General features: G+C 39.5%; 1 protein-coding gene across 1 annotated transcript in view; it reads left to right on the top strand.

Annotated features, from left to right (window-relative positions):
• Positions 1–20,038, top strand: part of MEOX2 (mesenchyme homeobox 2) — a 71,553-nt gene extending 51,515 nt beyond the window's left edge. Inside the window, exons 2-3 of the mRNA XM_024209057.3 lie at positions 522–694; positions 18,716–20,038. Of these exons, the coding sequence (XP_024064825.1) occupies positions 522–694; positions 18,716–18,940 (398 nt within the window). The 3' untranslated portion in view covers positions 18,941–20,038. The remainder of the gene's footprint in view (positions 1–521; positions 695–18,715) is intronic.
• The last annotated feature ends 1,482 nt before the right edge of the window (positions 20,039–21,520 follow it).

The raw sequence follows: 21,520 nt of genomic DNA on the forward strand, positions 1-21,520 counted from the left end.
GCATATCTAAAAGTTTAGGGGTTCATGGAATGTCTACTTCTGGGCATGCTAGGGGGCAGCACCCTATGATTCTGCAGTCAGTGCGCATCCATTTCATCATCATGCTGTTGACTGGATTTCACATGTTCTTCTCTTATTTATTTTATTTCTGTAAAGCTGTAATTGGATAAAATTGAAAATGTCCCCTCTGATAGGGATAGCTTTGTTTGACATGTTAGTGAAATAACAGAATAGAGCCAACCCTTGACATGCCATCCAGTAGGTCACTAGCCAGAAGATTCATCCTATTCAGTGCTAGTTCTTTAGTTACATTCAGGATTCTTGGGAAAACACCTGCTACTCTGCTCTGTGGCAGTGGAGGGTCCATTAGTACCAAAGCCAGTGTGCTTCTGCTATTCCAGGGCAGGGCAGTTTTTGAGGTGCTCATGTAGAGGATGAGCACAGCCTTAATCTGTGAGGTTTAGTTCCTAATAAATCACACCCTTGTCATAACTTTCACTTGTATCTCTCCTTTGTTTCAGATTCCCAGGAAGGAAATTACAAATCAGAGGTCAACAGTAAGCCTAGGAAGGAAAGGACAGCCTTTACCAAGGAGCAAATCAGAGAGCTAGAAGCAGAATTTGCCCATCATAACTACCTGACCAGGCTGAGGAGATATGAGATAGCTGTAAATCTGGACCTCACTGAAAGACAGGTACTGATGGAAAGTAATGGATTTTAAAGTGTTTGTTTAATATTTAAAACTACCAGCAGCAGGCACTCTCCCCAGCTGATTTGCCCATAGATATGCTAATGTGTAAAATGAAAAAAATTACAGGTAATGTTAAAATGACACACATTTATACTGCATGACAGTGTTGCTGTGAACAGATATTTATAAATTCAGTTAACCCATTGAAACAGACATTTAACGTCAATGAGTCAAGAAGTGTATCCAGGGCCGGCTCCAGGGTTTTGGCCGCCCCAAGCAGCCAAAAAAAAGAAAAAAAAAAAGCCGCGATCGCGATCTGCGGCGGCAATTCGGCAAATCTGAGCGGGAGTGAGGGACCATCCGCCGAATTGCCGCCGAATAGCTGGACGTGCTGCCCCTCTCCGGAGTGGCCGCCCCAAGCACCTGCTTGCCAGGCTGGTGCCTGGAGCCGGCCCTGAGTGTATCTGCCAGAATGGAATAAATGGGTTTTCAGGTTGCCCAATGCATCTCTACTTAAAATACATCCAGTCTTCTATTCTGTGCAATGGTTTGTGGCTAAATATTTACAGGCCTTGTGACAGCTGTCTACCACCTATCTGCTCTCTGAATCATGAAAAATCACAGAACAATCTACTAGAGTGGGAAGGAAGACATCACAGAATGGCCAAACCATAACTAACGTTTCCATTTGAAGCATAGTAAGCAGTGTGTGACTTTTCACACCTGCAATGTTTTAATGACAACTCTGTTCTCTTCAAGCTATACGCTTTTAACCCAGTTATTCATGAAAAGAAAAAATGACATTTAAAAAAAAAACTTTAAAAAATGGTTTAAAAGAGAGCAAACCCCCTTATTGTCAGTTTGAGGCAGGGATGAGAGGGTTGAGAAGGAAACAGAATCAGTGGGAATTGCATCTGAACTCCCAGAAAAGGTGATTTGATACTCCTGAAACACAAAGCTTCATTTAGTTATTCCCTTTTTGCTTAAAAGCTCAACTCCATCAACTCAACTGGAAGTTTACCCAACTATTCACCATATTCTGGCTGTATCTATGCTAATCTTTTGGGGGGAAATTTTCCATTCTCACATTACCAGTAGTGCAGTTCCAAATGTGACAGCACCCGTGGGAGCACCAGAATGGACAGAGTACAAACCTTTACCATCCTGTCATCTTACCCTGTTCTGTGAAGTAGGAGGAAACAATGGAATTTCTCCAAAAACAACAAGGAGTCTGGTGGCACCTTAAAGACTAACAGATTTATTTGGGCATAAGCTTTCGTGGGTAAAAACCTCACTTCTTCAGATGTATAGAATTTCTCATCACTCTTCTCAGTTTCCTGCTCTCCAAGCCCTCATTCTGCAAACACCTAAGCACATACATAACTTTTTTTTGTCCGTAGTCACATTGACTTCAGTGGAATTAGTCATGTGTTTTAGTTAAGCATGCACTTAAGTGTTTGCAGAATCCAGGCCCAACACATTAATGTTTAAATGTGTACATTTTCAGAAACATCCAGAAGTCTTGACACAACTAAATCTAATCTTCATACAATAATATTGTTAGTTGAAAGCCTTTTGTCCTGGTCTGATTACATACCCGAGTTTGTTGTAACCTTCCTCCCCTGAGGAATAACTTAAATTATATCTGAAATTAAAATCAATAGGTACTCAGATAGCATGCTGATGTGTGCAGTATAAGAACCTAAAGGTATTAGCAGGCTGACCCGATCCTATGCAAAATGTCTGATCGCTAGCTGGAATGCATTAGACAGTGGGTACAGGGATGTTATATATATGAGAGAGACATTTTACAATATGCAGTAACATTCATGCTAACTAATTTTGGTGGTCTGCCCAGAAATAAGACCATGCTTCATGAAACTCTAAACATGAGAGGCTAATAAAGACTGGTCAGTTATTCAAAACTTAATTTACATTTTCTATAAATAGTACCTCTCCATTTAAACTACACCCATTTTATACATGCGTGTGCACACATGCAAGTGAAACAGGATTTTCTTTGTGCACTTCAAAGACATGTACATAAAATGGCATTCTAAGTTTACCTCTCTGTCTTTATTATGCATACCTATTATTTCATCACATCAGCTAGAAGTCAGTAATTTGTTTATAACATGAAGATGATAATGCCACATAGCATTAATTTTGCTAAATATAATAGCATACACTTAAAAAACCCTTGTTATTCCAGTGGAGTTACTTTCTGTTATTTAAATATGTTTGTTAGATTTATAACTTGTGCCCTTTAGTATCAAACGCAAAGGGAGATTTATTATGGTGGGGAAAAATAAATAGGAATATTGATCTCTAAAGGCTCAATCTTACCATCCTTTCTCAAGCAAAACACCCATTGAACTCAATAGACTTGATTTCAATTATATTCTTTAGTAAGAACTGTAGCAAAGTGTTCCCTATTTGTCTTTTGACAGATCCATAATTTGTGTTTATGTAATGCGATCATCCAAAGATCCAGCATTAGCCACTTTCCTTAATTCCTTATCTCTTAGGAATTTAAAAGAGTATACTTTACAAGAAATTGCCTTTCATCCGTCCAGAAACTGAACTAATTGAGACTAGGAATACTGAGTTGATTGCACAGAAAGAATCAGTGGAATCTAAATCTGAATTCTACTTGAATGTCTTAAAATTAAAAATCATAGCTGGATTCCATAGAATAGTATGAAACAAATGTCAGTGTATTTATTTTTGTTAGACTGATACAATACCAAGTACATGTTTATTACTTCCCCATGACACTTCCCTTTGTATTTAATCCTTTTTTTGTATTCACACCATAGTTTGGAGGTTTGTATGAAGGAGATGCAGAGTGTTTCCTGAGGATTAATATCAGATGGGAGAAATCTCAGCTAGTAACTAATCCCCAGGAAGTAGCCTGAGCTGAGTTCATAATTGCTATTATCAGCTGGAAAATGGAAACAAGTAAATACAAAAATAGGTGTATGGTTTTTCTTAATGGTTAATACAGTTTAAAGTGGTATGTGCAGAGCATGTCTAGACATTTAGCCACCTGTACACTAGCAAGTCAGATTGCTCCAATAAGCTCAACGTTCCATTTTGTTTACAGAATAAAATATTGTGCCAACTCCCCTCCCTCTTGCTCTGTGCTGGACACAGGTGTGGGTAAATGTCCTGAGGTTGGGAGCCTCCACCTATTCTTTTTCAGGGTCAGGCTTTGATTTTTCACACCCATGAGTGACATAGTTGGGTCGACCTAACTTTTTAGTATAGGCAGTTACAGTGGATTTTTCCTCGTAAGTAACAACAAATAAAATATTGAATAATAATTCATGATGACCTTTAACTGGTTCACCACTGGCAGGGTAAACCAACTGACTTAAATTAAGTTGTGCCTACGACTGCAGCGGAATTAGCCCAGCATTATAGGGTGGTGTGACACAACCATATGATAAGATGATTCTGTTTTCCAAAGGAAATTAAGTTTTTATTTCAACATACTGTACAGGGACAGCTAGATCTGAACATATGTCTTTGGAAGTTCATTGGGAGAAAAAGCAGTCTTCCGAGACAGTTAGGTCAGAGAAAAACCTCAGACTTCCTTTGCTACACAAAGCATGGAGGGGAATGTGAGGGGATACTTTGTAGCAGATGTGTAATGTCAGTGTTAGGCATTGATACTTGTGATCACCTCTAGGTAATTATAATGAACCCATCCACATAACATCTGAGCATAACCCTTCTTGTTAATCACATGTGGCACCTGGGCTGCTGGGAATGCTGGTGCTTCCCTAGCATTTTAGCACAAAGGCCTGGATAGTTTCAATCAGGAAGGGAAAGCTTTTAATGGTTCTGCACGAAGGAGCACGAAGGAAATACACAGCAGCACCGTGACTTATAGCTTTATGCCTTTCAGTCAGAAAGAAAGAGGGGGCCACATACTGCACTGAAGTTGTCCTCTGTTGTCCACAACAAAAAGATGATTGGCAAGTGGATGAAAACCTAGCAGCACACTCCAGTATCCATTTGCTTTCTGAAAATTGCATATATTGGGGCAAATTTTGCTGTCACTGCCCCTGTTGTAAATTGGGAACATCTTCATGGAAATCAGATGAATTACCCTGGTGTAAAACTGGTGTGAATAAGACCAGAATCAGGCCTTCTACTTCCAAATTGTATGAAAGCCTCCAAGAGTGGAATTCAGGGAGTCAACAGACCTGATTTTCCCCTCATACTGACTTCAGTGAACGTACTCCAGGATTACACTGCTGTGAGATCAATATTCATTTCTTCAGTGCAGAATCAGAATATTTCTTAAATACATTCCATTCCATTGTTAACTGAATGAATGTTAACACCATACTAGCATCCACACACTAGCATATTATTGTTATTATTATTACCTCAGTAGCACCTAGTAGTCCCAACTGAGATCCGGGGCCTATTGTGCTGGGTGCTTTACACACACACTAGGAAATAAGCTCTTCAGAGAAAGGGATACAATCTAAGTAAAAAGCTAGACATTCTCATGTAGCCCAGCTCATTTGGCCTGGTTTCCAGAAGTAATCTTGGCATAGAGCAGTACTTCTGAGAATGATGTGACCATGCTGGAGCATTGGCATTTGTAGCACATACTGTCATTTCCCAAAACTTCTGCCAAAGGCTGTTTTACCGAGAATGGTGTTCGATGTGTGGTAGTCACTCTCTCTGACTAGGTTAAGATGTGGGTTATAATACCTATGCCAACCCCAGCTGTAGACCCATCTATATCTGAAAGGTCTTCAGACCTTGGAGGAATGACATTCTTTGTGCAAATAGAGAATCAAATGTTAATGTTGGAGAATGCAGCAAAGAAAAAAAAGCAGAGGGTATTAGCTGTATTAAACATCTCCACCAAGAAATTATGTTTGTGAACAGAATTAACCACTGATGGAATTAATTACTTTACATATGTTGTTTTTACTAAGATTCTGTAAAAAAGCAAACATCAAATTATTGTACAGCATCAGAGAGGCGAAAATAAACAGCGGAAAGATATTGTCAGTCAGCCTAAAGTTACCTCTTTCAGTTAGTTCCCAAGATCGTGGCAGATGTGAGATAAATTATGGGACCCATTATCTTAGGAAAGCTCAATCTTCCTCTTGACCATGATGATAATTTCTACCATACGTTACAGCTTAAACAGGACATCACCACCCAACACTTCATAATTACCTTTCTGGCACTTAAAACAAACAATAGAAAAACATATGTTTTACCGTATTTAAGAGCCCATGTAAGAGTGGCCAAGTTTCCTACTAGCATCAAAGCAAGGCTCAAATTGAATTTCCAAACAACTTCTAAGGTCAGCACAAATATAAATTCCTGGTGGAAGGACATGTTCAGAAAAAAAATGTGTGAAGGAGCCAAGTCCTGATTTTTTGTTGTTTGCATGTTAGGCTACGTTATTCAGAATGTCAACATGGAACAGGAGTGAGCATGATTTATATGGCACCCTAACAAAAAAAAATATCATTGAGGGTTACAAGAGGAGTATCAAAGAAAATTACTTAGACATCTCAAAATCCCAGATATTAAGAGTGCACTTCAAGAGCATTTCAAATACATATGGTGGCTCTATCATCACACTGTAAAAATTCCAACAATATAGGTGCCTATAATTCCTGCTCCATCGCCTATAGAGTGCACTCCCAACCCTTACTCAGCCAGCAGTTAATAATTTTCAGCTGGCAGGCCTCTATGTATTCTGAAGAGCCAGTTAGTATAAAAATCTCTTAGGTCCCTAGATATTTGTAACCTTGACAAGCGCATTCTTGGCTTTTTTGTCCATCCAGATAAACTTGGAGAAGGCGCCATCCAAACTTTTAATATCTCACTGTGGGATGAGGAGAGGAAGCAGCTGCAGTGGGGTATAAGAGGTGTGGCAAAATGGACATTTTTATAGGGTCGATCCTGCCAAATATAGAAAGAGTGGGAGATCTTTCCACCTCACAAGATCTTTTTTGCACAGAGCTAATCAAAGGAGCAACGTTGCAATTCTTCAAGCTAGCTAAGGTTACCGGAATAAACAGTTCAAATCTGTAATGCTTCTATTTGCCAATGTAAACGGAAAATCCCACCTAGTCAGATTAAATTCCACTGAGGAGGGCTTATTTTTTGCTAGTTAACCTTAAGTCCCAATATCTGCCCAAAATCCATCAATCACTTACAAAATACCCAGAATCAGTGTTTCTTGGTAGGTGATGAGGAAAACAGTTTGTTGAATAAAGAAGGGCTTTATGTTCCCTTGTCTGAGTTCTACATAATGAAAGTCTCTAGTCTGTCAGTTTATGAAGTGGTGCCAGTAGTTCCATGAGTAGATAAATAGGAATGTCAAAAGAGGTGCCTTTTTAATGTTTAATTCTACAGGAAAGGTAGGCGAACAATGCATTATTATATAAATGGGGGCAGTATATGCACAGTATCTAGCACAGTGGGGCTGTCGTCCTGATTCGTGCTTTTTTTTTGGTGTTACTGCAATACAAATAATAAACAATAATAGAAAATCCCCATTACAGAGGTGCCCTCCAAACAAAGGTCACCTCACTCCATAGTCACAAATGGCTATTTATACTTGGTTAAAATTGTTTTCAGCATCTCAAGACTGAGTGAGGGATCCTGCAGTCCTTACTCAGGCCAAACAACCTTTCCAAACAAAGTCAGTGGTTGATTTGCTGGAGTATGGACCACCTTAACATAGTTAATCAATATCAGTCTGATATACTGTATTGTCGAATCTTGTCTGGAAGTCAACTGCTCATTCCAAACTTCCACTTATTTAGCAATGTTCACATATGCTATAAAATTTGAGTCTATGGGTAAGTCTGTGTGGTGAGCAGCAGCCCATGTCAGCGAGTCTCCGAGTCCAGGGCTCGCGGGGCTCATGCTACGGCACTACAAATAGCTTTATTACGACTTGGGATGGAGCCTGGGCTCTGAAGCTTAGGGACGGGGTTGGCCTGCATTCCTCTGGATTGTTCATTTTATTTAAAATAATACCTTAAAATAAAATAAAATCTAGTGATACTTTTATGTTTGTCTAGAGTAAAATAATTACAGAAGACCATTGCTATAGTAATTCCATAGTTTCTTTTTTCTGTAGAAAGAAATGCTCCTGGAAACCTAAAATATATCTAATGGGTAATTTAATACATAATTTTGACTTGAGTAATTATTTACCTTTTAAACAAAAGTTTATGGTAAATCTTCAAATGATGAATTTACTTTTGCTATATAAATTGGGAGTGGAGTTACTGGTTATAATTCACTCACAATGGGAGACCTTATGTTAAAAAATTCCAGTGCTTCAGTGGAGCTCAAAGGTTCCAACTGCTAGCCATGGACAGATTCTTACATATGTGCGGCAACCAATTGACTTCAGTGGGGTTCTGGAAAGGCAGAGTGATCTGCCTGTGCCAATCAGCTTATGATGGGATTTGGCCCAAAGTTCAAGGATTGTTCAGCCAATGTTTCTGTTAAAGCTAGCTTTAACAAAATCGTGCAAACATGTTGGGGAAGAGGTAGGACCATGGGAGTCCTCCCACCTAATCCGATGTCTCTCAGTAGAGTTGGCCAGGACCAAAAGGAAGCACAAACTGTACTTTTTTTTTGAGGTTGGCATAGAAGCTACATTCCGTAGGAATTCCAGCTGGAGAGGTGATTGCTCTGTACTGCACCTTTGGAAAGTGATGACTTAACATCACAGTTGAGTTCTAAGAAAAGTGTCACATTTTGTCAGTCTAAAAATCAAACAGAACAAAAACTGAAACAACACATTTCTGAAACTTTGTTTTAAGTATCTTTGGAGATTCACTCATGGATTCTTGTGGCTATATATGGAGGAAAAGGGCTATTTGTTATGCTACGTACTTATAAAATGTAGCATCCATTTAGATGGTCATTTGTATTCTTTGGGCCTGGTCCAGTTGAAAATAGCTGCAGCTTTCTGAGCCACGCCAGCTGTAAAAGACCGGATGTTGGGTCTGCGGACAATTTACTATCAAAGATACAAGATTGGCCTGCTTTGGAAGTCAAGAAAATTCCTCCAGTTTTGAAGGAATGAGCTGTGGAGATGGTTAAACTGAATGGAAATTAGAGTTCTTCCTTCGTGGCCTACGCGAAGGCTTCCGAAGCTATGGAGCCTAAGAGGTCTGCAAAGTTGTCAAGTTTCTTGGAGCTTCCCTCCTTTAGTACTAAACTGTCGTCATAGAGCAAAGTGAGCATATTCCTCCAAGAACCATGAGTCCTGATTCCCCATTGCCTTGGATTTATGAGTCATCTGCACCAGTGCTAACTGGCTGTGAAATACTAGCAAACCGGAATTCTCCACTTACACCTGTAGAAGCGCTTTATTGTACACTTACTCCATACAGGTGTAAATGTCTGCGCAAGACAAATCAGTGCCATGTTGTCTAAAATGACTCTGTCCCACCAACAGATTTTCCATATTATGTGTAAGCAATTTTGACTTAGTATGAACAATTGTAACTTCAGAAAGCCAAACTTGCAACTTCAACTAATGTAACAAATCCTGATTTAGTGTAGTGACTGTACTGTACAGACAGAAGTACAGTATACGAACTGCATTATGACAGGCCATGATGAAAATGCATGATGGCAGGGAGAGCAGGGAGAGCTGTCTTGAGGCAACACCCGCAGCCAACATCTCCAAGATTGCAAACAACAAAAAAGGAACTCAATGTAAAACCCACACCACAATGTCTGCCTGTGAATGCAAACAATAGCGCATGAACTGCCCCATTCTGTTCAGTGTGGGTAATGCTGAAGTCTAATTAGGACATTTTAAAAAGTCAAGATTAACTATTTCACTGATGATCATTTTAGCAAAGCTATGAAATTAATTGTTGAAGATCATTGCTGGATGAAGTGGCACTTATCAGGGTGGAGTGCAGCGGGGTAGATGGTTGCTGTCAAGGATTGCTGGCATTGGGAATGAAGTAGTCAAATCACTGCCATCCTCTGAAATGTTAAGTCCCCTCCACCCCTGCCCAAACGTAGGAGGGAAGGATCAGAATGCATCACCTTTCCAGTACCCAAAGCTGCCTTTGAGTAATAAAAACCAAAAGCAACTCCCACACTTTCCTGGGAGCCAAAAGTCCCACCTGTCCATTATCCATCTGCCAAAACCTCCAACTTATTCTCAACAGTTGCTGCTATGCACTTCTGAATATTCAGTACAAAAATCTAAAGTGTAAAATAAACTGAATTAACCATCAAAATAAATAAATTGAAGGGATACAGAGAGGGCTAACGACAGGAGAAAGGACTATACTATGTAAGTCTGGGGTTCTTGCTATGTACGTTAGGTATGCTTCTTCACACAGAATTTGGGGCTCTGAGAGATGTGCATTTGTGTTGTATGTGTACAAGAAATGATGGGGCAGTGTGGCATAATGGTTTTATTGGTATGCGTTTGGGATGGGTGCGTTATTCATGACTCTCAAAGCCATTCACAAGTTATGCAGGTCATCTCAATCAAATGCCAGTAAAACCTTTAGCTCACTTATCATGTAGTGTGTATACATCACATATTTTGCAGAAACCTGTTTTTAAAATGTTTAACTTTTTTATATTGTGACTACTTTCCATGTCCCTGCACCAGTAAAGCCTTAGCTACCATGAGTCTAACTGTGCAAGACTTTGAGGGAAAGGAAAAATCCTAACTAACATATTATAGACAGATTCAGAATAGCTTTTCTATACATAAAAATGCCCCAACTTTAAAATCCAATATTGTGGCACCTAGCAGGGTTGGGCATCCAAGTGAGAAGCTAGCATTTTTTTTTAAAGAAAAAGTTGCTATTTGCTGGAGACATATGGATGGGCTGAGTGCAGGTAAGGCAGTCATACAGTTTAATCACAGGCAGAGTCACATACTATTTTTCAGAAACTAAGATAAAATATTATTTTTCTGCCAAGTTCATTTTTTAAAGAAAAGACCATCAGTTAGACTTTTCTGTGTCAACACAGAATGCTCAAGTCCCAGTTCAGCCATCCATCCTGATTAAGCAAAGTTTTAAGCATGTGTTTAAGACCTATTGATGTCAATAGAACTTAGGCACCTGCTTAAAGTTAAGCATATACTGAAATGCTTTGCTGAATAGGGGTGGTCTTAAGCATATGTTCAAATGCTTTGCTGAACTGGGGCCTAAAAGCCATGCCAATTTCACATCACGTGATCCTATTGAAGTTGTGTGGGTGGAAGACAGCAGAGAATTTGGCCCTTGGTAGTAGGTAAAACTCTGGCCCGTCACAAGTATTTGCTATTAACAAATAGTGCCTACACCACTGAAACAATAAATCAATTTCCAGCCCCTCATATTGCATCCTGCCTCCTGATTACTGTAGAGTATTCCTTAAAATAAATCAGCCATAGCAAAACATTTTTCTTTGGTGTCTGCTCCCAAGGAGATGCTCAACACGCGGTCATATGGTCCTCAACCTATTTAAGCAACAGCTTAATCATCAGTCTGGGAGACGTAAATGCTAAACAACTTGTCGACTAATGGAAAGGCTTTCATGCCAATGAGCAGATGTGCCTAATAGACTGATCCATGATTGCTGATTTAGAAATAGTTACTAATGCTGTAATGGCTGCTGTAACATAGACTTCATTTCCCTTCATTCCCCATATATATATACACACTACACATTAAATTGTGCTATATACACTATATACAATGTGTGTGTTGTATATTATATATGTTATTTTCAGTTATATTGTATATAGAGAAAGATAGAGAGGGAAGAAGTACACATAGAATATCTTCTCTTATATTTTTAAGCACATGTTCCTGGGTGGTACTAATTACCCTCAACTCCCTCTAAAGTCACCAGGAGTTGAGGGCATCTCACAGGAATACTCAGCAACCGATAGGATCAAGCTTCACAGTAGTAGGTATTAATAATTATATTTGGGCACGCTGCAGTTAATAGGCTATTTCAAACATACAGACTGAATGCTGTAGCTTTAAATTACTGTAGTTCTATCCAGTTTCCCCCTCCCCTCCCCCCGCCAAGGTTTACTTCAGGTTGCTCTGACTGCCCGCATCCCCCTTCTTCCTTTTCAGTATACCCAGTATGACATTTCAAGCAAGACACTTAACACTTTCAAAGGTGCTGTATGTTTGAAAAGCATTGGCTTCCATGAATTACGATGAATTGACACTCAAAATTCTTCTCACTTCCTGCCTAGTACTAAAATGTAGCTGGATCATATATCAGTACCTATTTCCCTCCCATTATTTATTGTTCACAAAATCCAAAGGAAGTTCAGATTTCAGATATCTGAATTTGATCTCTAGAGGAACTAGCATGTGAAAACCCCGTCTCATATTATTATTAGCACATGAGCATTAAAGGCCTGATCTATAACCTGTTGAAGGACTATTTAGAAAAGCTGGATGAGCACAAGTCCATGGGGCCGGATGCGGAGTTGGCGGATGTGATTGCAGAGCCATTGGCCATTATCTTTGAAAACTCATGGCGAACAGGGGAGGTCCCGGATGACTGGAAAAAGGCTAATGTAGTGCCCATCTTTTAAAAAGGGAAGAAGGAGGATCTGGGGAACTACAGGCCAGTCAGCCTCACCTCAGTCCCTGGAAAAATCATGGAGCAGGTCCTCAAGGAATCAATTCTGAAGCACTTAGAGGAGAGGAAAGTGATCAGAAACAGTCAGCATGGATTTACCAAGGGCAAGTCATGCCTGACTAACCTAATTGCCTTCTATGACGAGATAACTGACTTTGTGGATGAGGCGAAAGAAGTGGACATGTTATTCCATGACTTTAGCAAAGCTTTTGATACGGTCTCCCACGGTATTCTTGCCGGCAAGTTGAAGTATGGGCTGGATAAATGGACTATAAGGTGGATAGAAAGCTGGCTCGGGCTCAATGGGTAGTGGTCAATGGCTCCATGTCTGGTTGGCAGCCAGTATCAAGCAGAATGCCCCAAGAGTCGATCCTGGGGCCAGTTTTGTTCAATATCTTCATTAATGATCTGGAGGATGGTGTGGACTGCACCCTCAGCAAGTTTGCAGATGACACAAAACTGGGAGGAGTGGTAGATCCGCTGGAGGGTAGGGATAGGATACAGAGGGACCTAGACAAATTAGAGGATTGGGCCAAAAGAAATCTTATGAGGTTCAACAAGGCCAAGTGCAGAGTCCTGCACTTAGGATGGAAGAATCCCATGCACTGCTACAGACTAGGGACCGAATGGCTAGGCAACAGTTCTGTAGAAAAGGACCTAGGGTGATCGAGGGACATGATCATTCCCCTCAATTCGACATTGGCGAGGTCTCATCTGGAGTACTGTGTCCAGTTTTGGGCCCCACACTACAAGAAGGATGTGGAAAAATTGGAAAAAGTCCAGCGGAGGGCAACAAAAATGATTAGGGGGCTGGAGCACATGACTTATGAGGAGAGGCTGAGGGAACTGGGATTGTTTAGTCTGCAGAAGAGAAGAAGGGGGATTTGATAGCTGCTTTCAACGACCTGGAAGGGGGTTCCAAAGAGGATTGATCTAGACTGTTCTCAGTGGTAGCAGATGACAGAACAAGGAGGTTTAGGTTGGATATTAGGAAAAACTTTTTCACTAGGAGGGTGGTGAAGCACTGGAATGGGTTACCTAGGGAGGTGGTGGAATCTCCTTCCTTAGAGGTTTTTAAGGTCAGGCTTGACAAAGCCCTGGCTGGGATGATTTAGTTGGGGATTGGTCCTGCTTTGAGCAGGGAGTTGGACTAGATGACCTCCTGAGGTCCCTTCCAAATCTGATATTCTATGATTTTTTGAAGTCAATGGAAAGACTCTCATTGCCCTCACTGGGGTTTGGAGCAAGTCCTAAAGGCCTTTCAATAGTATATGTATTTTCTGTGGCTGAATGTCTTCAGTTATAAAGTGTTCTCTCGTTTAGCAAAGCAAGTGAGATTAATGGCACTTCGTGTAGTAAATAGACTGAGAAAATTAAAATAAAAATGAATTGCAATTTTTTTTAGTTCTGTATCTCAATACACTTTGTTTTTAGCATATATATTTTACTATTTTTTACCAAATAAGAAAAATATTTCTACATTTGAAGTTATCTGGGTTAATCATTTAACAAGGTAAATTTGCCTCAGAGACGCAGATTATTTATTATCATCATTAATGAAACATTAACACAGTAACTGCAGTTTTAAATAGTTACAAATCTGTTTTTTTTAAGCTGACTGCCTTAAATAGTAGAGATTTGGCACCAGATGTTAAACTCTGCCTGTAAAATCGAGCAAGTGATACATACTCACCTCACAGGAGCATTGGGGATTAAATTCACCCCTGTAAAGAGGGCCAGCACCACTTAAACTGCATTTTGAGGGCTTACATAGGATATAAGTGGTGAATAGACTTTTTGCTGTCCCACTTGCTAGTGTTCACTAGTTATTGGGCCTAGTGCTCTCCCATGGAAGTCAACAGTCCAGATCAGAATTGGGCCAGATCTCACTCAGTTGAGAAGATTGAAGAAGAGGTGTAATTATATTGCTCAATTGTACTTTAACTTCCACTTTCTTCCAGCTGCTTGGTGTTAAATTGCAGCTTCTTAGCCTCTTTTCACTGCTGGAACAGATATAAAGTAGGTATAAGGGAAATTAACTGAATAGACGGCGTAGGGGTAATTTACACGACTTTATACATCAACTCTGAATTTTGCCCTAATGCAGATGAAGAGGGCAGCCTCAATTGGTTTAATTTGCACTTTCTTCCAGTCCTCTGTATGTGTATGTTACCGCCATGTAGACTCCCTCAGAAATATTTATTTCCTTAGTCTTACAGCCACTTACCAATTTACACCTCAACTTAAACACAAGCTCAGAATTTGGTCCTAATATGTTTGAAGGTATTTGTCTTTCCATTGTTTGCCCTTCACTTTCAGAATAAAATTCTAACATAGTCATAGAAATTAGAGAAAATAAAGAACCATTAGGGTTACCCAGTCTGTTTCCTGACTGTTCCCTACAGTACATTTACTAAAGGTTTGTCCAATCAAGTTTTTGTTTCCCACAAGACAGGGCTTTCCACCACTTAGCTTAGATGTCACAGCTATTCAGCCTTTCTTAATTTCATCATCTTATTCCTAGTTATACTTTCTCATACTCTCCTAAATAATTCTTCTCATATCTTGGTGTGAATAGGCTTCAAACGTTTGTAGAATTTTATATGTATGTGCTCCCCTCTCTGCCTACTCCAAGTCATTGTTTAGCCAACCAGTAGCTATTTGGCTCTTTTTTAATCTGTTTTCATAAATCAGTCTCGCCACCTTCCTTATCGCTGATTGGTGAACGTTTGTAAACAGCTTCAAATTTCTCTGTTTTTCTGAAAACAAAGTGTCCCAATATGAATGCATTATCCCAAAGTTTGACAGAACAGAGCTATAATTTCTCTACTTAGTGACATGGTTGCCTATCTATGCTTTTTTTTCTTAACTGCTACATCTTATGACAACCTCATCTCTAATTTGCTGTCTACTATCACTCCTAGGTCTCTTTCAGCATTACTTCTTCCCATGTTTCTATGTTGTGAAGTGTTTTTCCCCAGAAGTTTTAGCTTGAGTTTTTCCAAATTCAGTTTCATTTATTTATATCCTGCACTTCTCTCCAACCTCTAAATCTGTTTGAATTTTTCTGTTAGTAGTAGTTTTCCCAACACCTCACACTCATCTTTGATTCTTGTTAATGTGGCGTTCTCTTGCTCTGCAAGAACATTATTGAGAATATTAAAGAAGACAGGATCTAACAGTTTGTGATACCCTATTAGACACCTGCTCCCAGCTTGATATATTGCTGTTTATTAGTACCTTAGTTTATTTTATACTGCTTCTGCTCATTTTAAGTTCACATGACTGTATTAATATCCAAATCTATTTGAATTAATTTTCACAGACTGATTTTATTATACAAAATCTCTCTTGAATATTTTCTTCTAAGTTGACTATGCTAAGTGTTCTTTCCTCTTAATATATGTCCTGGGATGTTAGCAATGGAAGTTAGACTTGTGGAGTGGCAACTGCCAAGATCACTCTCATTTCTTTTCTGAAGATAGGTTTAGTTCTTCACTTGCTTTTCTTCAGTCTTCTGATTCTTTCCAAGTTTTCAATCACTCTTTATTTAAAAAGAATTATCGGTGGCTCCAGAAGTTGGTTAATTTTGTAAGTGCATATGATCTGGTATGGATCAAGTCATTCTAAGTATTCCTTTACCTGCTCTTTATCACTAGCTGTGTTTACAATGTCTTCATCAGTCCTAAGGACCAAATCCTGGTTCCATGCATACTACTAAAACTGCTACATGCAGAGGAACATCATGAGTGGTGGAAAGTTAGTGGCGATATGCTCCACAAATTCAATGGGGAACAATTGAAAAGGAACAATCTGCCCACACACATTTTCCCCCTCCACTCACTTAATGACTGCTCCTGATCTCAGCATGCTTGCAAGAGTAGCTGGGGGTCTAGTCGAACCCTCAGCTTCACTGATTATTTTCCTCCTAGAACTTTGGGCCTCCCAAATAGCACTAGGGTTTTCGAAAGGGCAATGGTATACTTGCAACAATTTTTTACACACATACACCCTGAATTGTGCAGGATAGTAAATGATTTTGCCCAAAGCAGATAAGATATTATGCAAAGAGTGGTTTCTGCAAAACAAGGTGACAAGTGATTACTGTGATACACTTTTGACACTATAGCATATTCCTTGATCTCTCTGAGCTGCAAAAATACCCTGAGAGCATCTTTTTTATATCTCAATGGGAAGATTCCCATTGACTTCAATGAGCTTTGGATCAGCTCCATAGCTCCAAACACTACAGGTTTATTACAGTGTTTGGCACCAGTGCTGTAGTGTCTTTTAAAAGGGAACTTCACTGTAAAAAAATGACATCTGTAACTTCCCATAAAGAGCTGTAAGTACAGTACAAATATTGTGTTTTTATGAAGACACTGCTTTCATGAAAGTCTCTGATATATGGCCTCAGTATGATAATTCCCAACATCATAGCAGCCAGTCATAAATACCTTCCCTTTACGCTCATTTGACTTTACTAGCCAGATTCTTTTGGCTTTGATGAGTAGTCTAAAGGAAAGGATGTGCATGGATTTGAGGCTGTTAACCAACCTAGAATCATTTTGCTCTATTCACAAATGATTGGCTTTAAGAGCTCTGATTAGTTTTAACAGCAACACTGTGAGTACAGTAAATACAAAAAAATGTGACTTTAAACATCAATTCTGTTGCTGTAAAATTCTAATGTATCATTCAAAATAATGTTAAAGGCTAAAGACTGTAAGATTTCCTGGACATACAACATAAATTCCTCAAAACATCCATTTGTGGCTCTATTACTGATGTTGTACAATGAGTCCTGCTGTGACAACTCCTTGGCATTTCTTTTAAAGCTCTAAAATATATTCCACTTATCACTGCAGAGGACACATCAGCATTCCAAGCTCTCATTTCCTTTCCAAGTGAGAAGTTACCTCATGCTGTAGAATTTTCTGTAGAACTTTCATGTTAAAAGAGACACAAAGATACACTCCATTACAGCAGTAACTCTAAGGGCGTTAAAATAACTATTTTTTTCTCTTCTTCCATTTTCACAAAATAAATTTACTTTCAATGTCAATGGCATATGCTGATTTAGAATCAACTGAGAATCTGGTATATGTATAAGAGTTCCCATGTCTCTTTTAGTATTTGGGCAATTGCAAAAGTAGCTTGCTGCAGTTTGCAGAGCTTAGTAGCACACCAAATTTACAGGAGACAAGAATTGTCTTGTACCAAAAAGGAGACCAACAACAGGAATTATAGTAATACATATTTGAGCCAAAAAGGGAAGTCATTATAAATATTTACTATAAAAAAAATTTCTAAAATGGCCTTGCAAATATCAGGAAAAGGGTTGAGCGGGGGCATTTAAATTGGAATTGACCTGTAAAAAAAAATGTACAGTTGTTTCTTATTCTTATTCTTCCATTCTTGTTTTTGAATGAAAATTTCTTGTTTCATTGTACATTTTCCAAGTACTTAGCATATTCAGAAAAAATACTTAGAAAAAGACTAAAAAAAATAGGAGGCGAAGCATGGTTCAGTGTTAAGGCACAAGACTGTAAATTAGGTAGAAGAAAAAGATTATTTTCTGAGCTCTCTATTAATTTGCGCATGTCATTGCCCTGACCAAATGCCTCAGTTTCCTTATCTGCAAAATGGGTATAATACTTATCTCCTAAGAGTGTTAATTTATAAATGTTTCTAAGGAGCTTTGAGATCCTCCACTGGAAGGCATTTTAGTAGTGCTAAGTATTTCATATAACCATATTAACTTATTACTGTAACTCTTGTATTTCATCATCTTATTCCAGGGGTTCTCAAACTTCATTGCACTGCAACCCCCTTCTGATAACAAAACTTACTACATGACTCCAAGAGGGGGGACTGAAGCCTGAGTCCTCCTGATTCTCACTGCCCTGGGTGGGGGGGAAGCTGGAGCCAAAGCCCGAGCCCCACTGCCCTGGGTGGGGAAAGGGTCAAAGCTGAAGCTCAAGGGCTTCAGCCCCAGCCAGGGGGCCTGTAACCTGAGCCCCGCCACCCAGGGCTGAATCCCTCAGGCTTCGGCTAGGCGGCGGGGCTCGGGCTTCATTTCGAGCCACAGCAAGTCTAAGCAAGCCCTGGCGACCCTATTAAAATGGGGTCGTGACCCACAGTTTGAGAACCGCTGTCCTATTCCTTCCCCTATTGTTCCTTACCCTCACGTATTACTTCCAGTCTAAAATTAGACTGTCAGGTCATTGGCGAAGGCAAGTTGCCTTTGTATTTGTTCTGTAAAGAAACTAGCATCCTGTTGGGTGCTACACAAATAACACATGATGCTATTATTTATTAGTGTTACAGATAACATCATTAGCCCTCAGTGACCGTGTCTTTGTTCTTATTTTTAAGGTAAAAGTTTGGTTCCAGAACAGACGAATGAAATGGAAGCGGGTAAAAGGGGGCCAGCAAGGGGCAGCAGCCCGGGAAAAGGAACTGGTGAATGTGAAAAAGGGCACACTGCTTCCCTCAGAGCTTTCTGGAATTGGTGCAGCTGGCCTCCAGCACACGGGGGACTCACTAGCGAACGATGACAGCCACGATAGTGATCACAGCTCTGAGCACGCACACTTATGATACACAAAGAGGATCCCAGCTCCGTTCTCAGGAAAGAAAGGCTATGATGGCGTGCCTTCCACGGGCATCGTTTACGTATGCAAGGGACTCTGGCAGTGATTTTTTAAAAAAAAAATGGTTATTAAAAATTCAAGCTTATTGTGTCTGCTTTTCTTGATTTTTAGATGGTTTACAGTAAGTGCCATGTCTTAGAGGTGCCTCAAGAGTGGGAAGAGGAAGATGAATTTGCTTTGAACATTCCAGATTTGTTTATCATGTTTATGGACAGCGGGCAGGTATTTTTGCTTTAGCTTGCACTGAAAATTACATTGCTTTCAACAGAGGTTATATTCTGAAAAAACCACAGTGCCACAAAATCACTGTCTAGTGGATAAGAAATGTATTTTAACTCTGTAAATATTTATCTTACAGCATTTTCCTGTCTTCACTAATTTTAGTAATGCATTAATATTAGCTGATGGCAATAATCACTCATGATGATAAACGGCTTCTTGTCTCTTTATTTTTGTTTTGTTGTCCCCAAAACAGACAATACATATAGACAATTGTGTTCAAGTAAAGAACAATACTGTAGTGTCTGATAGGGCACGTCCTTGTACCACAGACAAAACAAACCTTATGTTGCATTTACTCTCAACTGCTGCTAATAGGGTATTATTAAACTTACCTTGCTCCTCAATTCTTCTTATCTTATAACTGCCAGAATGATTTTTAGGATCATAAGGATAGTCCGGTGACCTGCCAGAAATAACATCATGTTCCACTCGTGTTAGGAATTTATTTCCACCATCCCCACCCCTAAAAATGTACATGTTACTTCTACATCCTAGTTGAGTACATTGGGAAGCACTCAGCAGAAGTATTGTTTCTTCATCTTCTGATTTTAAAACCAGCGGATAAGTTGAGTTGGCTGCTTATGTTGGTAGAAATCAAAATTATGATGATAACTCTGATACTATGTCCCAAGTGTAAATTCAAGACACATTTTCTGTTACAGACTTGTGTGTAAATACAGGCGAACACCAAAAATCAAATCTAACAAAAACTGATTGTACTTTGTAAAGAAAAAATGTTTAATAAATGATCCTTTTTAAATAATTCTGGTCTGCCTATAGTGATTTAATGGGAAACTTGAAAGTGTTCCTTTAAAAGTCCTAAGCAGCTCTAGCTTCACGAATCCTTCTAAACCGTGTTTTGCTTTGGGCAACATAAATCTATTTCAAACTTACACTTGATCTTGGATAAACCTTCTACCTTGATCCATTTGGGAAACTCCTTCCTTTAGCAGGAAAAAGCAACCCTCAGCTAATGATGGCTTCAGCCAAGAACAACAAGGGCAATTAAACCATTTTCCAAGATCTGAGGCAAATATTAAAGGGATATTTTGTCATGTGTTGTGGAAATGGAGAAAAAATGGTAACTGCCCAGGAAGGTGATGTAAACTTGCATTACCTTGCCTTTATAAAATAAAGTTGTCCAAGACATAAAGTTATTGGCCAACATTCCTATTCACCAAAAAGGTAGGAGATTAATTGGAATGAAAATAATAAAATAAGCCAGAGCATCCAAAGAGAAGTCTTCAAACTAAGTACCAATGAGCATTTACTGATGATTAACAGTCGCGTGAATCAAAAGCATCCTAAATGTTAGACATGATCAAGAACTTTTCTAGTCCAATTCCTTTCAAACTCAGGTTTGTTCCCTATTACATATTAACTAGTCTTGTGATCAGTCTAATTTAAATGTCCAAGTGCTGGGGCATCCACAACTTACTTTGGGAGACTATTTCACATTTTAGCATCACCCTATGGAGCCTAACAGATCATAAAATTACCCTATATCTATCAAATGCCCTCGCCACACAAAATGATTTAGATGGAGTTGGATAAGGAAAACTCCACCAGAGAGGTCCTTTGGGGCCATCTGCCTGTCCCAAGTCAGGATAAAGGAGGAGGGTTGGGCGTGGGGCTAGCAACTCCACCCCGTAAAAAATCAACCTGCTATAGAAACGCCAACAATAGAGATAACAGAGACTTTTAGCCTGGAAAAAGAAGGGTCTTTGACTCGAAGACGCATGACGCTGGGTGGTGAAAGTCATGAGGAAGCCACTAAGCCGATTACCCTTCTTGCAACCAGGAGGATTACCATCGGTACATGGAACGTGAGGACCATGTACGAGTCATAAAAATGGGCTATACCTGGAACCAGCTAGAGCAAATGGCCCAGGATAAAGGACTCTGGAGATCTGTGGTTGGCGGCCCATACCCCGACTGGGGTGATGGGCATGAGTGAGTGTGAGAGTGTGGATAAGGAAGAAATAATAAAAAAAATACACATCAGTTCCATTATTACATGCAAATAATGAACCAGAGTAAAAGCATAATCTCCCCACAACTGTCCATTGCTGTCATTCATATATGTCTAAAATTAGACTGTACATTTTTCAGGCTTGAGACAGAGGGATAGCTCAGTGGTTTGAGCATTGGCCTGCTAAACCCAGAGTTGTGAGTTCAATCCTTGAAGGGGCCACTTAGGGATCTGGGGCAAAATCAGTACTTGGTCCTACTAGTGCGGGCAGGG

Source organism: Terrapene carolina, unplaced genomic scaffold (assembly GCF_002925995.2).
Source record: "Terrapene carolina triunguis isolate 2854851 unplaced genomic scaffold, T_m_triunguis-2.0 Scaffold84, whole genome shotgun sequence".
Lineage (NCBI taxonomy): Eukaryota > Metazoa > Chordata > Testudines > Emydidae > Terrapene > Terrapene triunguis.